Here is an 18,925-nt window from a genome sequence, read left to right as displayed (position 1 = left end):
CTGCCTTTGTTTTCTCCATTAGAGCTGCGTACTGACTTCCTTATTGTCAAGGATACACTTGAAAGTTTGCCCAGTCGATATCTTCATCCTGGGAGCTAACAGACCTGCTATTAACCCCTTCAATTCCCCCTTTCTGTAATTGTGCGAGAAATATTCCCTGCGTCATCTTTTGCAGGGCCCTTCGCAAACACAACACAATACACGGTAACATTACTAGCACAACCACAACTATTATCAAAACTAAGACCCCCGTCTTGAGTAAGGACAGTTACCAACCCGAAATGTCCCAACTAGACAACCAGCCTTCCAGGCCAAAAAACCCAATTTCCCGTGTGATCTTCTTTGTTTGTTCCTGAAATGTGGCAATTTGTCTGTAGATGGATTCAGAGTGATCTGAGATATTTAAACAACACATGCCTTCAAATTCCTAACAACCATGTCCAAGTGCTAACAGCAAAAAATCAATAGCAGCACGATTCTGCAGTGTAGCATGCCGTGCACTATCTACATCAGTGGCAAGCTTCCTGGAAGTGGACTTTACTAAAGTAATTCTTACTTTTGTCACCTCAGTGACACCTGAGTAATCACATTTCAAACCAACTCAGAATAAGCTGATATTCCTGCAACAGCAGCACTTGGGTAAGTTTAAGCTATCAGTTTTTATTTGAAAAGCCTTCTATTCTCATACAGCAGTACAGAGGTTTTTCTTAGTTTTTCATAAATAGAAGAGAGTTACTTTGAAACAGAGGCTCATGGAAACTAAATAACCAAGTGGCTACACAGTCATGAAAGACATTGACTGAAAACATTTCCTCAGATAGTTCAGAAATGACAAACATTTTTCTTCCCAGTTAGAAAGCAGTTGAAAAATCATTCCCTTTCATTTAATTAAAGCACTAATACTGGCGCTTATATACTTATATAAAAACTCTGAAAAATAACAAAGTTCACAGAAAACATGAAAATGTTTTTGTAAAGAAAACTTTATCTCTATTTCATACCCGAAGTACTGTTTCATCTCCAGCTGCTTTCAAATCATCTTCCTTCCCAATGATTCTCTGTAGCTGTATTTGTTGAAAAAAGAAAAAGAAAATTACAAATGTGATCTTACAAGAGTCTTCTTTTTCAGAAACATGCTTTAATTGCACCTTTTCTTAATTATACATTTCTGCAAGGTTCTCTAGTCATGACAAAATATTTGCAAATCCTTAAGGATATCTTGCTATTCAGACACACTTTTCCCCGGGAATGTCTTATCTACAGTGGTTACTATAGCCAAGCAGAACATGAATCTATCTCTTGCAATCCAGTGCTTACTCTATTTTTAGAGGAGACTTTCTTGCACTAGAAGCTTAGCATTCACTTCATAAGATTTTGAAACTCAGGGTTATAACATGAAGGATCATTTGGGAAATAAAAATTATCCTGATTTTCATGCTGTCCTTCTAGATAGCTTTACACAGTTCTGCTACAGACACGATCTACACATGAAAAACATGCGTGTCCAAATGAAGTACTATACAACTAACAACAAAGGATAATTTAATTAAATAAGAAAACATTTTTTTTTCAGAACTGGCACTAGGCAGAGTGTGGTTTGAGTTTCCCCTCCACCTCAGAAATAAATTAACCTTGAATGTATTAGCAAAGAAGATTTTCAGAATTACTGAAATGACTCACATCTAAAAACATAACTTGTCGCAAATAGAGCTTTAAGGTAATATAGAAAGTGCATTAATTTGCAGTACCTCCAGTATATCTGAGCTGCAAGGTTTCTTTGAATGTATTTAAGCTTGGAAGGTCAACATTGCCACAAGAACGAGTGATTTATTACAGTACGAAGTATACCTACCTTTCAGACACTTGAATGAATCCTCAAAAGGACAGCAAAAATGAAAGAACAAGGGACTTAATAAATTTCAGGTATAGATATGGACTTACACCGATCACTCTGGATTTGGAGACTTTAGGAAAGCTGAGTTTAAAGCTCAGGGTTTTCAAAGCTACTGGTTTGCTTCTCAAACATTTCTGAGTGATTCCTCAACCTGCCCACTAAAACTGGGGAAAAAATCCATTACCAAATCTGCACAGCCATACAGCCATTATTTTGAACTGTTTTCAAATCTCTCCTTAGGGCTTTTTTTCATTTGTTTGTTTGCTTGGTTTTGTGGGCTTTTTTTTGTTTGTTTTGGTTTTGTTTTGTGTTGTTGTTGTTCAGAGAAGCAATACAGACTTGTGACTACTGAGTAAGAAAAAAACCACTAACTGTTCATGTTGCCAAAGGTCTTCCCTTGACCCTCAGGGTGAATTTGTCAAATTCGCCCATTCTGAGTTGGTGGTGTTTTTTTGTTGGTTTGGTTTTTGTTCCTTTGGTTTGTTTTTGGTTTTTTTTAATAACCTCAGGTTTTTAGTTTCTCAGGATAGTTACTCTCTAAGTTTTGAATGCCATGTCTTGGCATTTTGATAGTATCTATCAAAAGAAATACTGTAAATAAGGCAATTAAACAGTACTCGTTCTTCCAAGTTTCTCCAAATTATTTTTATTTTTGATCATTTACAAAACAGTTGACTAGTACAGTTAAAATATTATTAATTTCTTCATAGCAAAATAGCATTATAGAGCCCTGGATAAAAATACAACTGCTTGTCAATATTCTCATTGAAAGATTACATTTTTTCTTACCTGAAAAATTGATCTTTTGCTCACATATAAGAAAGAAAACTGCAAATACTTTCCAAACCAGAGAAAATATGATTTTTTTTCTTTTGCATTTTATTTTTAAAGGACTCTTAAAAATATTTGCAGAGACTGCTTAAGAGCACAGACAGCCAGTGTAATTTTTTTCACAAGCATTCTAAAAGATTTAGTTTATCGTTTTCTTACACTGTATGTAAATCCTTTTAGTGCTTGAAACTATTTCCAGAAGTTTTTTTCACAGCCCAATACAGCAACTACTCAGAGAGGGAGAAGAATTCTGCCTCAAGAAATGGACTCCTCCATGTAATATTTATTGTATTTAATATTTATATCTGTTCATCACTCAAGACACTAATGGCTAATTTAAAGATAATGAGACCTATTATGCACAACTGAAGCCTCTTTACTAAAGACATACTAAGAAGTAATCTGTTCTGAACAAGACAACATCTGGCAGAAAGGCTATGTCAGTCTTATAAAAAGAGGTGATTTTGCATCTTCTAGTTGTTTGAGAGAGATCAGTGCTTGTGGATGCTCTAGGACTATGGAAGTGCTCTGTACCAAACCACCACAATGAGTGTCGGATGCTGGTTCATTCAGCCCTAGATGGAGCTCTGTAAGTTTTTTTGTGGTATCTGTGCTCCAGGACAAGTGTGTAAGACAGTCTATTTAGAAAGTTTAAATCACATAGTCTTGCATGTGCCATCAGAACCACTCTATCTCCATTCCTGACAGTTTTGAACTGTCATTAATTTTACTTAGACATCTTTAATCAGGACAGAGTTAGGGAAATTCCTTACTTGCTGGGGATTTTGGGAACTTTGGTAGCCTTATTCTTGGTGGGAGGTCTCAGATTAATGTGCATGGGTTATTATGTCTGGAAATCCCCCTCACTGAATCTCAAGAGAATGTCTTGAAGTGCAGAGTTCACAGAAGTACCTTACTGTCCTCACAAAGATGCAGATAATATGGCTCTGAAAAATGATTCTGCATTCTGGCAAGGGCTGATGAAAGGATGGCAACTAGCATCTGTGAACATGCCACTTCTACCTTCTAACTTCACCCTGCAGTTGCATGGCAAAGCACCAAAACGTTCTGGGCCCTAATACTGAAATGTCTCTTGTGACTGTGTACCACTGTAACATGAATGAAGCAGAAATACACTGGCTTGAATACAAAGGAATAGGAAGGAGAGAGAATAAGAGTGTCTCTGTGAAGGGAGAGACTTTTACTGGAAATGAGGAGAATGTGCACAGAAATGGAAAGGCTATGGAGGACAAGATAAACTCTCTTATTGAAAACATGGGATTGCATTCAAGATCTCCTTTCCTGAACATCCATTTATGCTAGCAAAGACCACCGGGAAATTCTGCATCTCACACTCCTTTAGTGTCTGATCCATACACGTTTGAACAGTCTATATCCATCAGGTACTGCAGGCATTAAGGACTTGGGTTGTAGTTTCTGCTTGTCACCCTTCTCAACTTTCCTGAATGATCCATTTGACACATGTTGTGCCTGTCCATCCAGTTACATGTGAGAATTGAGACATACGCAATTCAAAGAAAGAAGGACATTTTGCAAGCAAAAAGGCATGTTCTTACCTCAAAGAGTTTATAGTCTAGATCAAAAGATAACACAGACATACACAGATGTCTAATTAGTACGTAACGGAAGGGAAGTAGGGAGAAGAAGAGGTCACAAAGCATAAGAATGAAGCAGCACTGAAATTTCTTTTCCCATTGTATCCTGTTTACAGACACTGACTCCTAATTACCACTTCTTCACTGTGCTTTTCTACTGCCCTTTCCTTACATATGTTTCCTGACATTATTGTCAAATATAGTGTGGAAATAACTATAGAATAGTTCAGATGTATTTTCCTAAGATGCCAACTGGGACAAGACAAATGACAGATTAGTCACGTAATTTACTAATTTATTAGCTACCCAGAAACTTTCTGTGATGCATGCAGAACTAGAGTATATAGGTTAACACACAGACATTTTTCCAGATTCTTACATTCCGAAAATTTTATTTTTAAGCCTAATCTATAAAAATAAAATTTTGCTTGAAAGTAGTCACCTCTATAAATGCTAAGTAAATGTCACGAGAGAAAACTCGTCTTCTGACCAATTCGCATCCCGTGGGACTTCTCTGAATTTAATGATACTTGCGAGTTGACAGAGTAATTTATATGGGTTGTTTTTTACCACTCTATATTAATTTATCAATCCAGCTCATAAAGAAAATGCAAAGTAACAATCTATCTAACTTGATTTAACTTGATTGCTGCTACAGAAATCAAATCATTTTCAATGATTTGTATGATGTTTTCACCTCTACATTTGATCACTTTCTGTTGTTCATACTGGCTGATTCAATTAGAATTACCTGAAATGGATAATGGATATTAAATATATGACATACTGCACATCTCCCTAAAAGAGCTGTGCAGTGTTTCTGTAAGAATCTCCTCATTTGTTTAACTGACACGGTACCTATTTAAAGGTAGCACTGCTAACATGGCATTTTGGTGTAGAGGCACTACATGCTGAATATGTTCACTCATGTTCATAGCATTACTTTGGCCTGTAACATATTGTTTTGTAGATGAATAATACAGTCATAACATACATGTTTTGGTGATCAGGGCACTGCTAGTCTAATAACAATTCACTAGGATTGCACCAGGTTTAGTAGGTTAAAAATATAAGTTTATCTAGAATTTTATTTTTTTTTAATCAGCAGAATAATTAACATTTTAACAGAGCCAATTCTTCAAAATTAAAAGATTTCGTGTAGCAACAAGTGAGTGTAGGGTTGTGCTGGTTTTGGCTGAGGTAGGGCTAATTTTCTTCACCGTGGCTGGTGGATTTGTTCTGGACACAGGCTTGATAATATAGAGAAGTTTTTGTTATGGCTGAGCAGGGCTTACACAGAGCCAGGGCCTTTTCTGCTTTTCATACTGCTGTGCTGGTGAGGAAGTTGGGGGTACATGGGAGGCTGGGGGGGAGACACAGCTGCAACAGGTGACCCCAACTGACCAAAGGGATATTCCAGACCATATGACATCATTATGTGTGATGGGGCCCTGCTCTCCCGGAGATGGCTGAACATCTGCCTGCCCATGGGAAGCAGTGAATTAATTCCTTGTTTTGCTTTGCTTGTGTGTGTGGAGAAAGCTCTTTGCTTTCTCTATTAAAATGTCTTTATCTCAATGCATGAGTTTTCTAACTTTTGCCTTTCTGATTCTCTCCCCAGTCCTGCTGGTGGGGGAGTGAAGGAGAGGCTCTGTGGCCCTTGGTTGCTGGCAGGGGTCAAACCATGACAAGGGTATCTGCAGGCTCAGTTAGGGGCTTCTGGGAACATTGCCTTGGAAAATGATCTGATTTCAACCATTATTTTCTAACAGTACTACTAAGTCTAAAAGTATTTTTGCAATATTTTATAATATTTTTAAAGTATGACTCATCAATCAACCTTGCTAAGAGGCAATTCACTGAAAAAATGGTGATCAGCGCAAAACACATGCCAGCAGCTATTGCATCATTAATTCAGAGTTTAAGGCTATGAAAATACACTTACATAAGTTTTCGCCAATTTCTCTATCAACAGGTGCATCTTTCTTAGTTTTAGATTCTATGGTTCTCTAGAGTTGTGCATTAATGGTCACCTTTAACTTTATGCTAGTGACAGAAAATAATTTGAATTGTAATAGCCACATCAGCATCTTATAAAACCCTCTGTCCAGTTACCTCCAATATTAATGAAGGATCTGAATTAAGCTGAGGGAGTCTATTAAAAATTATGTTTGTTAATTCTGCATTCAACTTTTGACAAGAAGTATTTAGTTAACAGTCTTCTGTTAAATATTTAAAAGTTGAATAAGTTATGTAATTAAGCCTATTCTTCTTTAAAAGAACAGAGTAAAGTTTTGTTTTTTAAGCATCTGCCTTTCTCCCTCATAGTTTATATAAAACATGGGAAAAACCCTGCCCTTCTGCAGCACCAAACAAAATTAATAAAAAACAAGGGAGGATGGTGTACTAAAGAAATTATTCAACATATTTAGAAAATAAAACATTCTTCCAGATGATTATTTAAATTAGCTTATGGGATTAAGGGATGTACGCCAACCTTCCTAGTAGCAGATTCTTAGATACAACTCAAAGGCAACATTTATAAAAGTGGATTCAAATTCAAGTACTTCTACAGCAATACTTTGGTATGTGCTTCTTTCATATAAAATATTTTAATAAGTATGTGAACATAGACTGGACACAGTGAACATGTGAAAATAGGCTTGCTGATTTTAATTAATCTTCATTTACCAAATATAACCCATGGATCTATTTAAATGCTTTAAAATTAATATGCATATAAATACACCTACCTTAAAGAATTCTTTTTTTTCAACTCGCTCATTGCCATCTGTATCCAACATTTTAAAGGCAATCTGAAGTCCAGTCTGGGGTTCTGCAACAAATTGCAAACTAACTTTATTGAAAATATACACACAGATGCTTACACTAGCACTTAAATAATGATTACAAAATTAATAACGACTGCAAAATGAATACTGCCTATGGTTCAGTTCTCCAGTGTTACATACACGCATGGTACTTCCAGTGAACCACACATACCTCTTCCAAAATAAGCAAACTTTTTAAACACCTTTTTACTATAATTTCAAGGGATAATTAATGTAATGGGAAAGTAAGAAATGCCAGCAGTGCCCAAGTACAGCCATGAATGTCCATCTGATCTCCACAACAATATCGTATCTCTTACTGTCCTAGTCTTAAGATACTCTCTATGGATGCCTCCATGATCCCATGTCACTTCTGCAGTCTAGCTCTGTCTTGTTTATTAGAGCTCCTTTTCACGTTAGATGAGTGGAAATTGCCTTCAGAAACCAATAATTATTTCCAAACTGGGTAAAAGAGCTAGTGTACTCCTCAGGTACTTCCTGTACAGGTGACTGTATGTCAGTATTAGAAGTCCTCCCCAGCAGATGGACCGATGCTGTAACAGTGGCCAGCTCTCAGCTCCTGCTCCTGCTGTGTTAGCCCTAGGCCTTTTTTAACTTCCCTTCTCCTTCTTCCCGAAACAATGTACTCGAATATTACTAAGATGTAATAAACTACTCTTTCCGGTCTTTTTTGACAAAAGCATGTTTTGTATGACTCCCATCAAGCTGATTTTTCTCAGGAATTTTACGCAATTTTACCCTGCATTTCCTTCACTGAGTGGATATTTCTTTTCAACATAAAAATGTAATGAGCTCTGAATCTTGCTATAAAAACATAGTGTGTTTTGAGCTCGTTCCCATGATTTCCGTGTCTTACTCTGCTTACAGGAGGTGGCCTCGCTCATTAGTGAGCCCACACAGGAGCAGCATGCTGCTGAAAATGTAGTTACAGTTCATTGCAGTAGCAAGCCCTTATCCCAGTAATTTCTGGAGCACATGAATTAATTCCACAATCCATTTAAGTCAGGCATTAATGTGAAATCCATGGACTTACCGTTTCTGGAATATATTCATGTTTCCAAGAACAATGTTGGACCTATGAGGGCAATGAAGCAGTACCTAAAAAACTCTAATGCCTTCAGAGTTTTCCTTTTGGAAATATGTTCTTCTAGTTCCATTCTAAAAAGTTTTAAGTCCTGCATTTTCTTTTTTAAAAGAATATTTCTGTCAAGGGAACAAGCTGAAGGAATATCCCATTCCTTTAAAGTCATAACAAGATAATTGAAGAAAGTACTATTTTTACATTTTAGAAATACCTACAGCTTCAGCAGTCAATTAACATTCTATGTGAAGCAATCTTGTGATGCACGGATATTTTATAAATACCATTGCAATCTGCACAGCAGAACCCTTCCCCAGCAACTGGGTTGTAATAATCAAAACTGGCTTCCTTTCCATGGAAATGGCACATGCTAAATTTGTGTTACTAGTACAAGAGCAAGAAAAGGCTATCCTATAACATATTTAGAGAACAAAAGTAATTGATGTATTTAATAGTAATTCATACCATCTGTGTTCCAATTTTCAGATAAGAGAGCTGTTACTGAAAATACAGGACCTAAAGCTGCTTATACAGAGATGACATACTTATCTGATATGATATAACCCCAAAGGTATGTGTTCGTAAAATAAGCATAGTTCAAAGACTACCACAGATATATTTGTATTTAATTAGAATCAGGCAAAAATCCAAAATCTGAACAGAAGAGCTTCATCTTGGCTGTGAGTGCAGGTTAGACCTAGGTGCTTCCTATCCAACTATTCCTATGTTGACCAAGCTGTCAATTTGTGTGACTGGCTAATTGAAACGAAGCTTTGAGTAAAGGTGACAACTTCAATTCCTGGACTTCTTCACCAGCCAGGGCGCCATTAACCCATTGCTAGAAATGAAATTCAATACAGCACTGGAAGAAAAAAAGATAGTGATGATACAAGGCACACAGAAAAGAGAAAAGGAGGTCACAGGGGCAAAAAAATAAAGCCTTTGTCTGACACAAAATTACATTTTTAAGTTCAGTGTTGTTACAGACACTGCCTTTGTATGACAGGCAGCATGGTCTGGTCAGCAGTGTCCTGGAACCAGGAGTCTGGTGACTCTTTTTCTGTTTCCCAATTGTTCTGTTGGTGACTTTGTAGAAGTAATTTAAATATTAATGCCTGCTTTAAGAAATCTCATATTAATTCTCGGTAGTGAGAGAGACAGGTTGTGTAACTTGGGGCTGACTGACATGGGATACTTGTTAGGCAAAGATAGAGGCACTAACACTTGTTGACATTTGCTTTCAAACTGATCGATCTAACCCTCTGTGTAAACAAAGCAGCAACATTAGCACTGCATTTTTATCCTGCATCAAAAAGTGCCTTTGTTTCTGCAGTTCAATACATTCTTAAAGAAATTCTGTGAAAAATAATGTTACTTGATTGTTTGGAGAAGTGGAACAACTTGCTCTGATACTGCTTCAATTTTCTAATTGTTTCAGCCAATAATTCAGCATGAACTCATTTTCAGCTGCCATAAATTTTTAAAGAAGTAGAACCTTTGGCACCTATTACTGCAACTTTAAGGTATTCTTCTGAAGTTATAATTTGGCTGAGGAAATCTAGAAAATCCGAGATCACTTCCATGCACAACAGTTTTCCTTTTTTAACATAAATGCATCATTTTTAGTTGCAACAAATATATTAAAATCAGTATTCTAACTGGGCTAAACTGTTATTTCTGATTTTAAAACCACTTGAACACATGGTATAACTCAGATTCAAGCAGCGTGTAGCACGGGACAGTCACCACTGCTGAAGCAGTATATTTGTCTATTACACAGGTTATCTTAATGCATATATATATTATTTATTACTGTGTACTAGCTGAAGTTCCCTAAGAGATTACCCACCCTTCATGCCATGTAGTAAGAGCTAATATAGTTCTGCTAGAAATGAGGTAAGCTGCAAAAGGGCTACCTAAACTGTGCAAGAGGTGTATACTGATGGCCATTATCAGGAAGGCTGGACATACTCTCTCCACTCTCTAGAGACCAACAATTATTTGTTCATACTACACCATGAGAAGGTGGATTTCCAGTGCAAGGAAAATTTGTCAATTTGTTTAAGTCTCGGCCATGGAAGTGATGAGGGTCAAGCATCTACAGTCCATCAGGCAAAAGTGACTACTTCCTTCTCTCCTTTCCCCATTCACTGACACCATAAATCTAGTATGCCTGGTTTTGTCCCTTGCTGAAAATGTTAGACCTGTATAAATCAGGCAAACAAGACTGCACACGTGGGCTATTCCGTGGACATGCACATGAACTACTTCACTACTAGTGTATGGGTCTCACTGTGTGATGTTCATTGCACACATCTCAAATCTTGGTATTTTTCAGCATCGCCTACACTTCATCAGAATAAAATGGAGGGGTGGCAAGCATGGCACAGAGTAAGTATGGGTGAGGAAATCTAGAAAATCCGAGATCACTTCCATGCACAACAAAAAATGCCTGTTTGTACCAAAAGGTCTCTTAGGCAAAAAGGAAGGAATCAAAGGAGGGAGAGCAGACATACATGTAAAATACTTGGAGAAAATAAAGTCAAAAGGAACAGAGGATAAAAAAAAAAGGATTAAAAAAGCCAAACAAAAAGACACTGCAGAATTCTTCTGTTTGTATATTGCATCCATTGCATATCTGAACACAAGAATAATAGGGAACAACCTTTGAGATGCCACAACAGCTTTTTATTTCACTGTATGAGCTACAATGTTAATGTCTCATTTCCAAAATGACTAAAACTACTATCCAGAAGACAAATTATTTATCTTTCCTCCCCTTATAATGTGGTTCTGTAACCAATGTCTGCCCTCTCTCAAAATCTTTTGAAAAGCTTTTCTGATCCCATGGTGCAGGGATTACCATGATTTTTGAAGTATTGGTATGGACCAATGATTCCACTATGGAAGTAAGTTCCAATCAATTAAAGTTATATCCATTTATATTAATGCATTATCACTCTCTATACAGTGGTTTTTTTAAATTTTACAATAATGCAGAAATTTAGAAGCTAAAAATTTCAGGAAAAAGTTCCTGGAACGCTGTTAGTAGCTGAGTATTTATGCCAATGTATTTTAAATATACAATACTTACTTGTAAGGATTGTCAGCAAAAACAGGTACTCTGCATAAGATATCAACCCTGAAATGAAAGAGTTAAAAAATTATTTGCAAAAACGCCCCCAAAAACTCATAGTAAGACTTGAAACATCAAATCCTATAAATATAAAAACTGTAGTTTGACATAGTATTAAATAAATTTATTAAAGTAAGCCACTTTATTATTTAATAAAGTTTTTACTTCTGTTTTTAGTGCTCTGAAGGTAAAATTCCCTAACCAGAGACTCATCAATGTTCATGTCTAATCCAGAAAGTAAGGTTTATTTGGTATTAATAAAAGTCCTGCACTAAATCTTTGGATTCTCACTGAAAACATTCAATGTTTATATAAAAGGCAAATAAATTAAATGTGCTTTGTCACATTTAGTACCTGGGAGGAGAACTACTCTAACATTACCCTGAAGGATCAAAGTCCTCCATCCTTTGGCAGGCTCGCAAAGGCAGAGAATAGCTTCCCTCTGATTCTCAAGGGGAACATGGCAACACGCAAAGCTGCCAAGCTGCTAGATTGTGCTGATAGTACTGCTGGGCCGAGCGCCAAGAGGAGGCTTCTTTTTTTTTTTTTTTTTTAAATAGGAACGTGTCCTTTCTACAAGGTGAAAGTATTTTCCCCCCTTTTGAAGGAAAATTCCAGTGTTTTCTTTTCAAATACCACCTTAAGTGAAAAGCCTGAACAAACATAAAGATGTGATAGCGTCAAAATGGAGCGCACAAGCTAAAGATAGAGAGCGCATAATGAGGGTGGTTAAACAACAGAATTTGAACCATCTGCCCCGCAATAATGTTTGGAGAAAAAATGTAAAGGGCTTTTTTATAAATCACTTTTCAAAATAACTGAGCTACTTTTAAGTTGTGAGTTAAAAGCTGAAGCTGCTTAAAATAATGAAGTTCAAACATGCCTATCTGTGCAAAGATAAACTAGTTTTATAATTTATATTCAGTTAATTGATAGATAAAGAATACACTTAAGCTTCAGTGATAAGCAATTAACTTCTGATAAATTACTGTGCACAGACAGCAGCATTTGTATTTGACCTCAGATAGTGACTTAACACTTTTAAGTACCAGTTCAGAAATATTAAATTGGTAAATGCAGGAGTCTGAAAATTGGAGAACAAATCTTAGCTAAAGGGAGGTCTAATGCTGACCCAGTTGCCAACTCAATCTGGTTCCATATCTCAGCTTTCCTCTCCATCAAAACAGAGCTATTCACCCTATTATCCAACATGCATCATGTGTAAATCAGCACAGTACTACAATCATAAAACCACTATGGATATAAAAAACACTTTCACCTCAAAAACTTAATTTTGCTTACAAGTTTTAGCATTTCTGCCATTGTAAGAATACAAATTATTATTTGCATTGCTGTAAAACTTGGAGTTGTGTTCCTAGATAAAACATGTAGGTTTTCTACAAATTCAAAACCAAACCAAATAAACAGAGAAAGAACTCCTACTCCAAATTTTTAGCTTATATGCCTAAGTACAAGACAAGATAAAAAAAAAAGATAGAAAAAAAGAGGGACTGATAAGAAATGAAGCCATTAGTGTGATGAGCAGTGATCAAGATTCCTAATTTTGTTTTGTGTGTGACACAGCAAAAGAATGTTTAAGGAAAGAATTCATGAAGGAATTCAATAAAGGAAGTCAATGAGGCAACTTAGCAGGTCAGTACAGAAAACACCTCCCAGTCATGGACTGCAATGGTGTCAGCACAGAGATCCCTGACTGAAAATTTAACCACCAAGCAATGAAGGAGAGCATCACTGGCCAAGGAGAAGTGGGAGTCTGCCTCTCGGCTGTCTTGAGGTGTGCTGCACAGGGGGAATCTGGGGAAGACCCGGAAACTGAAGACAAACAGCTTACGCTAGATAAAACAGAACAATGAGAGCCCAGTGTTGGGATACAAAATAAGAGACCATACACTCAAAGGAGTTGTGAAAGAAAAACATACTTATCAAAGTATTTGAAAGCATATTAACATGGCAGATTATGTTTGCTAAAGTCATAGGAAAAAAAATGTTGTGATAATTGAGATACAAAATACTGAGCCTCTGGAGAGTTTTAGCTATATAGCTAGACATGGACCATTATGCATTTTAAAATTTTGCAGAAAGAACCTGCAAAATTTTTACAGAGATGATAGGATGTGAAGAAGAGATCAACCTAAAGACAACACCCTGCTCAGTGGCTCAAGGGAAAAGCATTTGAATTGCAGAGGTCTGGAAAGAGGACACTTGAAAAGTCACTATAGTCAAATTGATAAAAAGGTAAATATAACAAAAATATATAAAAATATTCTTTAAAACCTGACTCAGTGCTTTAAAGCAAATCCATAGGCTGTCTGATATTTTCTGGAAGGCTGATTATACTAAAATAATTTGTAATACAATTTTTTTAACTTGTGGACTAATTTCCATTAAAAATCTTATTTTAATTTTATTGTTCTTTTACTACTTGTAGTGAATAGCCAATTTATCTCATCCATCAAGTAAATGAAATGTTTTGGTAATTTTCTCTTTAATTCTACAGTAATCATTACAAAGTTACTCAAATTAAAATATATAATGCGGCAAATTAAAAAAAACCAAACACAACAGCCCACTGAAAATTATATTTCTATCCAAGTAAAATTTAAAAGATAAAAGCCTCACATACTGTAGAATGACTCAGCATACTTGCAGCCAAGTATTGCAGTTAGCATTGGCAAGATACTGTCATTTTCTATTGCTTAAGGAACTCTCTCTATCCCTCCCTAGAAATCTGTATCCTCAAACTTTATAGCAAACGCTGACAGTACAATATTCTTAGTGCTGAATAAATCATAAACCCCACAAAATATGACATGAATTTTTAAATTGCCCACTAGAAGGCAGAATTCCCTAGCATTACGTTTTACAAACTAGACTAATGACAGTTTTCCCTCTCCTTGACATTTAAATAACAATTTGAAGGTAGTTAAAATAACCTCAGCTAAACAGTGGGACAGGGTAGATTCATTATTCTGGTATTTGTAAAAGCATAAATGTTTTAATTTTTAAACTGTGATAATAATGCATCTCAAAGCAAAAGCATCAAAGTCACTAAAAAGACACCATGATCAAAACCTGTAAAAACTCTATGTGTTGTGGGGACATATGGATGACTGCACTGAATGTTCCTGCATCTTCTCAAACTCCTACGTGACCTTTGAAGGACAGAATATACGGACGGACACCCAGTGCTCAGCACAGGGAGATCTTGGCCAGAATGCAAAAGACGCCCGGCTGAGCATATCACTGAGCCCACTTTGTGCCAAGCACTCAGCTGAGAGAGGTGCAACAAAAGGAGGCTGTGCTGATTTGCTATGTTTGCAACTTCTCTTGGTGGATTCCCAGTTTTCACAGGCGGTGTGCTCTGGGGATTTGCAGTGTCCATTACGAGAAACAGAAAGGCTCTAAAAAAGAAGGTGTATAGAGAAAATATCCACGAATTAAAGACTGGGAATACTTTAAACCTAATTCTGGGAAAGCATGTGATGATTAGTAATTTGAAAAGGCAGGGAATCAATTCAATGCAAAATCCAGCTTCCCTAGGACAGGAAAAAAATGTTCAGCTTGTTTGGAGATGGTTCAGGGTTGCTAGGGTATGCTGGGGCTTTCAGGAGAGTTCTGACAAGCATCCAGCTGAGCCCCCTCCACATCTGCACAAGGATGCAAGGAATGAAGTGCAGGCAGAAGGGGCCACGAGGCCGCAGGGTAGGTGAAATGCTGCAGACTGAGATTGAGGGCTGCTCTCTTGGCACAAGCTGCCAGCCCTGTCTGGGGATCTGCTGTGAATGGAGAGAGCGTGGCTCATGCCTGCCAAGGAACTGCAGCAGTGCAACGGCAGCTTCCAGAAATGTCCATGGGATAAGGGATTCAGGCTGAACTGTATGATACAGAAAGTTTGTGAATAGGCACTGTCAGTCTTTCTCATTAGTTTGGGGATTTTGGTCTTTGTTACTGGTGAAATGGTTAATTACTCATCTATTTGGTTTCCTTGATCCTCTTGTTTGTTTTCTCCCTTCAATTAATTTATGCTAATGACATGTTTATTTGGTGTTCTTTAATTCCTTGTTCTTACACAAACAATATCCCCGCTCTCAGAGTTTTCCAATATAAGGTGGAAACGTCGGGTAAAAAAAAATCAAAGCACATCAGCGCTGCAAAAGGTCACAGAGCTCCTGAAGAGGAAGAAATAAGTTCGACTGCTGTTGGAATCAGGGATGCTGCTTTACATAATTAGACACAAATTTTATTTTTATTCTTAGTTTCCACGCATTCGAGTTATATAGTGAAACAGCAGCTTATTAACAAGTCTTAGAAGTCCATTTTGTGCTGAAGTTATCCTTTTCAGCCCCTTTCTCTTCTCTAAGCAGGCTTTTCAGTTTCTTTCATGTCTCCTGCACCTCAGAAGGCTTTCAATTCCCAGCCCTGCCTCTTTACTCTCTTGCATAACTGAGAGATTTGCCAAGGAGGCAGCTACTGGCTAGATGTGGATGAAATCAAATCCATGAAATACTTTCAACTCTTACCATATAATGAGATAAAAAGCAACATGTATTTTTCAGTATCAAAAGTGCTCATTACCTTTATCACCAAGGTCTCTAAAAAAGGTCGGCCCTGGTTTAGCTTTGGCAACATACAGCAGTGCAGCATCTACCTCCTTCAAAGACACAAACAAGAAAATATAAAGCCAGTTTTGAAAGAGACTTAATCACTTCAGTAACAGAAAGAATGCAAGTTCTTTTGAAGAAGGAAAGGAACATTTTGCTTACCTTTTTTGTCAGTTTCTTGGCTGAGGCTTTGCCTATAATAAAAAAAAAATCATCATCATTCAATAACAAACTGACTTTAAACTTTGATCAGGTCCTGTGGCATTTCTTCAGATTTTTATGGGAAAATGCTAAGTAATATGAAACAGAATATTTTGCAACAGGCAGTTTGTTTCTAATTCCCATAATGATCGTGAAAGGACAAGATTCAAAAGCAATACGAGCAGTCTGTTCAAATGTTCTCTCAACCTAGATGAAACCACAGCCCACTTCAGTGTCTATGACTGCCTTACTAGTGTAACTTTGCATACTGTGAGCTACAAATGTTGCACAGATTTCAAAGCAAGACTATACAGTAAGAAACAACTGTAGTATTTGGGAATTTGCATGCACACATAATAATCCTTGAAGTGCAGGTTGTGCACATGAAAGCTAAGAAATACTAAAAAAAAAGAAAAAGGTACGAAAATGTTGATGTTTCTATTAAGGAGAAGTAAACTGAACAACTCCGCCTTCTGAAAGAACATCAGATGAAAATCATGCAAACTCCTAAGGGTTTCCTAGTAGGTCAAGTTTATACACTCAAACAGGGGAGACACTTGCAGCAGTATAGGTTGTATTCCTGTGTAAATCAACCATTTGAAGAGCTGGATGTATCATCAATGGAACATTCCAGCTGGTTAGGCAGGGATCACAGAAATCCTGTGGTCATGGACCAGCAGGAGTTGTGCTTCATCCTTTCTCTGTCTATCTGCCCTGTCACACTGATCTGCCTCCTCAGCATTTCTCCTTATACAGTTCTCAAAACCCTGTTGTCCTTCACTCTTACCACTCTCAGCCCATCACTCTCTTCCTACATCACCAGTTCCTCTGGATTCCAGCCAACCATTCTCTCCTATTTATTCACACTGTGTAAGCACAAGCTGAGCTGCTTGGATTTGCTCTGTGGACTGGTGCCTCTATGTGCAGCAGGCTGGCATGCTCCACGCTCAGACTCTGAGGCTACTCTGCAGCTTCACGGGCACCTTGCATTCAAAGGGTCACCAGCACAGCACCGCTCTTTGGAAATGGACATGATGGAGGCAGCCTGGTGGGCAGCTGTCAGCAAAGATTTACCCAGCGTTTTCACAGGCCCATAATTTAGCCAGACAAAGGTGCATTCTTAGTAAAACAGCAAATTTCCATATTGCTGGCAAATGGCATGCCCAGCTGCAGGGGGTCTCCACTGGCAACTTTCTGCTTTGGACAAGGGAAGCTGCTGGAACATCTCAACCAGCAATAGCTCATTTTTCAGCACAGGCAAACCACTGTGCCCTGGCCTCTGCTCTTTGAACCGGCAGTAACAGTTTTGCTAAAAAATTCCTCTTCCCACACCCCCTCCCCCAAATCAGCCTAAGGCAGACACCTGGCACATAACATTTCAACACAAATGTTTAACTTTGACAAAAGTTATAAGCAACTAAAATTAGGGGTTTAATACTGGAGTGTTGAGTGACCCCAGCAACAGGTGTTGCCAGTACCACCTGTCACTGTGGATGAATACATTTTCGTGCACTGCCTGTACATATATTTACACCCATATACACACACATATATAAAGCTACATAGGTAGATACCCTCTAACTCAAACAATGTACAAAGTCCTCTACTTAGCCTCATTTGAGACAAAAGAAGTCAGATCAATAACAGAGCCTGAGAACAAGCAACAATCACTATATCCAGTAAGGCTGAGTCCTGAGCAGTGTGATGTAACACCACAGTTACATCTAACAGCGTTCACTGCTGCAGAGCATTTTAAAGAATGGTTATTTAGTAAATTAAGTTATTTAGATCTCAGCTTTGAAATGTTGCCCCATTTCAATGTGGAACTAAACTACAGCAGTTCCTTTGGCTCTGGGAGACCCAGATAGTGAGTGACCAGCCTTACAGGAGGGAATGAATCAGGCTGTAGGTCTGCAAAAAACAGTATCTGAAAGAAAAAAAAGGAAAGCCACCTTGTAATGTTTTTCACTGTATATGCTCTTTGTACTTCTGTCTGTACTGAAGGCAGCCATACACCCTTATTTGGTTAAGAGCAGCTCCACTCATTTCATTCTCCTGGTGACCCCAAGAACATCACATCTGGGATGGCACCTGCTACCACAGCAGTGTACTAGGGAGTAGCCTTTTCCCAGCATCCAGGAGGATGACAAAGCTGAACTCTGTGAGCTGGAACAGCAGAGGCACGGATAATTGATGCAAGGTAAGGAGAAAGCACTGGGAGCTACAGATGAGACACTACTTGGCCAAATTTGTGAGGCTCTACATTTCGTAAGTTTGTGCTTGTCTTCTTTGTGTTGCATTCAGCACAATAACTCTGAAACTCTTTAGCTACCCGGTTACTGGGGAAGAACATATTCTCAATGAGATTTACCATTTCTTGATAAAAATTAAGTAATGGAAGGAAAATCTGTTGTAGACATATGGACTCTCTTTTCACCAGCCAGCAGTCGCAAATGCAACTGCCTAGAGCTCACGCAAATGGCTGTGGCAGCCATCAACATCTGTCCTCTTACATCCAGTCAGTCACCTCCAGAGGACGTTTCAGATGCTGACATGTCGACTGACCTCTTTCAGAAGTGAAAAGACAGTAACAACAATACAGAGGTGCTTGTGCTACTAGTGCATGGGTGAAAGAAATAGTGGAGGAAAGGAAGCCTTTGCTCAGTGGCAGAAGAGAGAGAGGACAGTCATA

General features: G+C 37.8%; 1 protein-coding gene across 2 annotated transcripts in view; it reads right to left on the bottom strand.

Moving 5' to 3' along the window:
- Positions 1 to 18,925, bottom strand: part of MICU2 (mitochondrial calcium uptake 2) — a 147,714-nt gene that overhangs the window by 26,813 nt on the left and 101,976 nt on the right. For both annotated transcript variants that reach the window (XM_032679527.1, XM_032679526.1), the window contains exons 3-7: positions 16,195 to 16,226; positions 16,007 to 16,082; positions 11,369 to 11,416; positions 7,095 to 7,177; positions 1,002 to 1,064 (exon numbers count right to left, since the gene is read on the bottom strand). In XM_032679527.1, the coding sequence (XP_032535418.1) occupies positions 1,002 to 1,064; positions 7,095 to 7,177; positions 11,369 to 11,416; positions 16,007 to 16,082; positions 16,195 to 16,226 (302 nt within the window). The remainder of the gene's footprint in view (positions 1 to 1,001; positions 1,065 to 7,094; positions 7,178 to 11,368; positions 11,417 to 16,006; positions 16,083 to 16,194; positions 16,227 to 18,925) is intronic.

Source organism: Chiroxiphia lanceolata, chromosome 2 (assembly GCF_009829145.1).
Source record: "Chiroxiphia lanceolata isolate bChiLan1 chromosome 2, bChiLan1.pri, whole genome shotgun sequence".
Taxonomy (NCBI): Eukaryota; Metazoa; Chordata; class Aves; order Passeriformes; family Pipridae; genus Chiroxiphia; species Chiroxiphia lanceolata.
The sequence above is the reverse complement of the archived record's forward strand: the minus strand, read 5'-3'. Positions and strand labels throughout refer to the sequence as shown.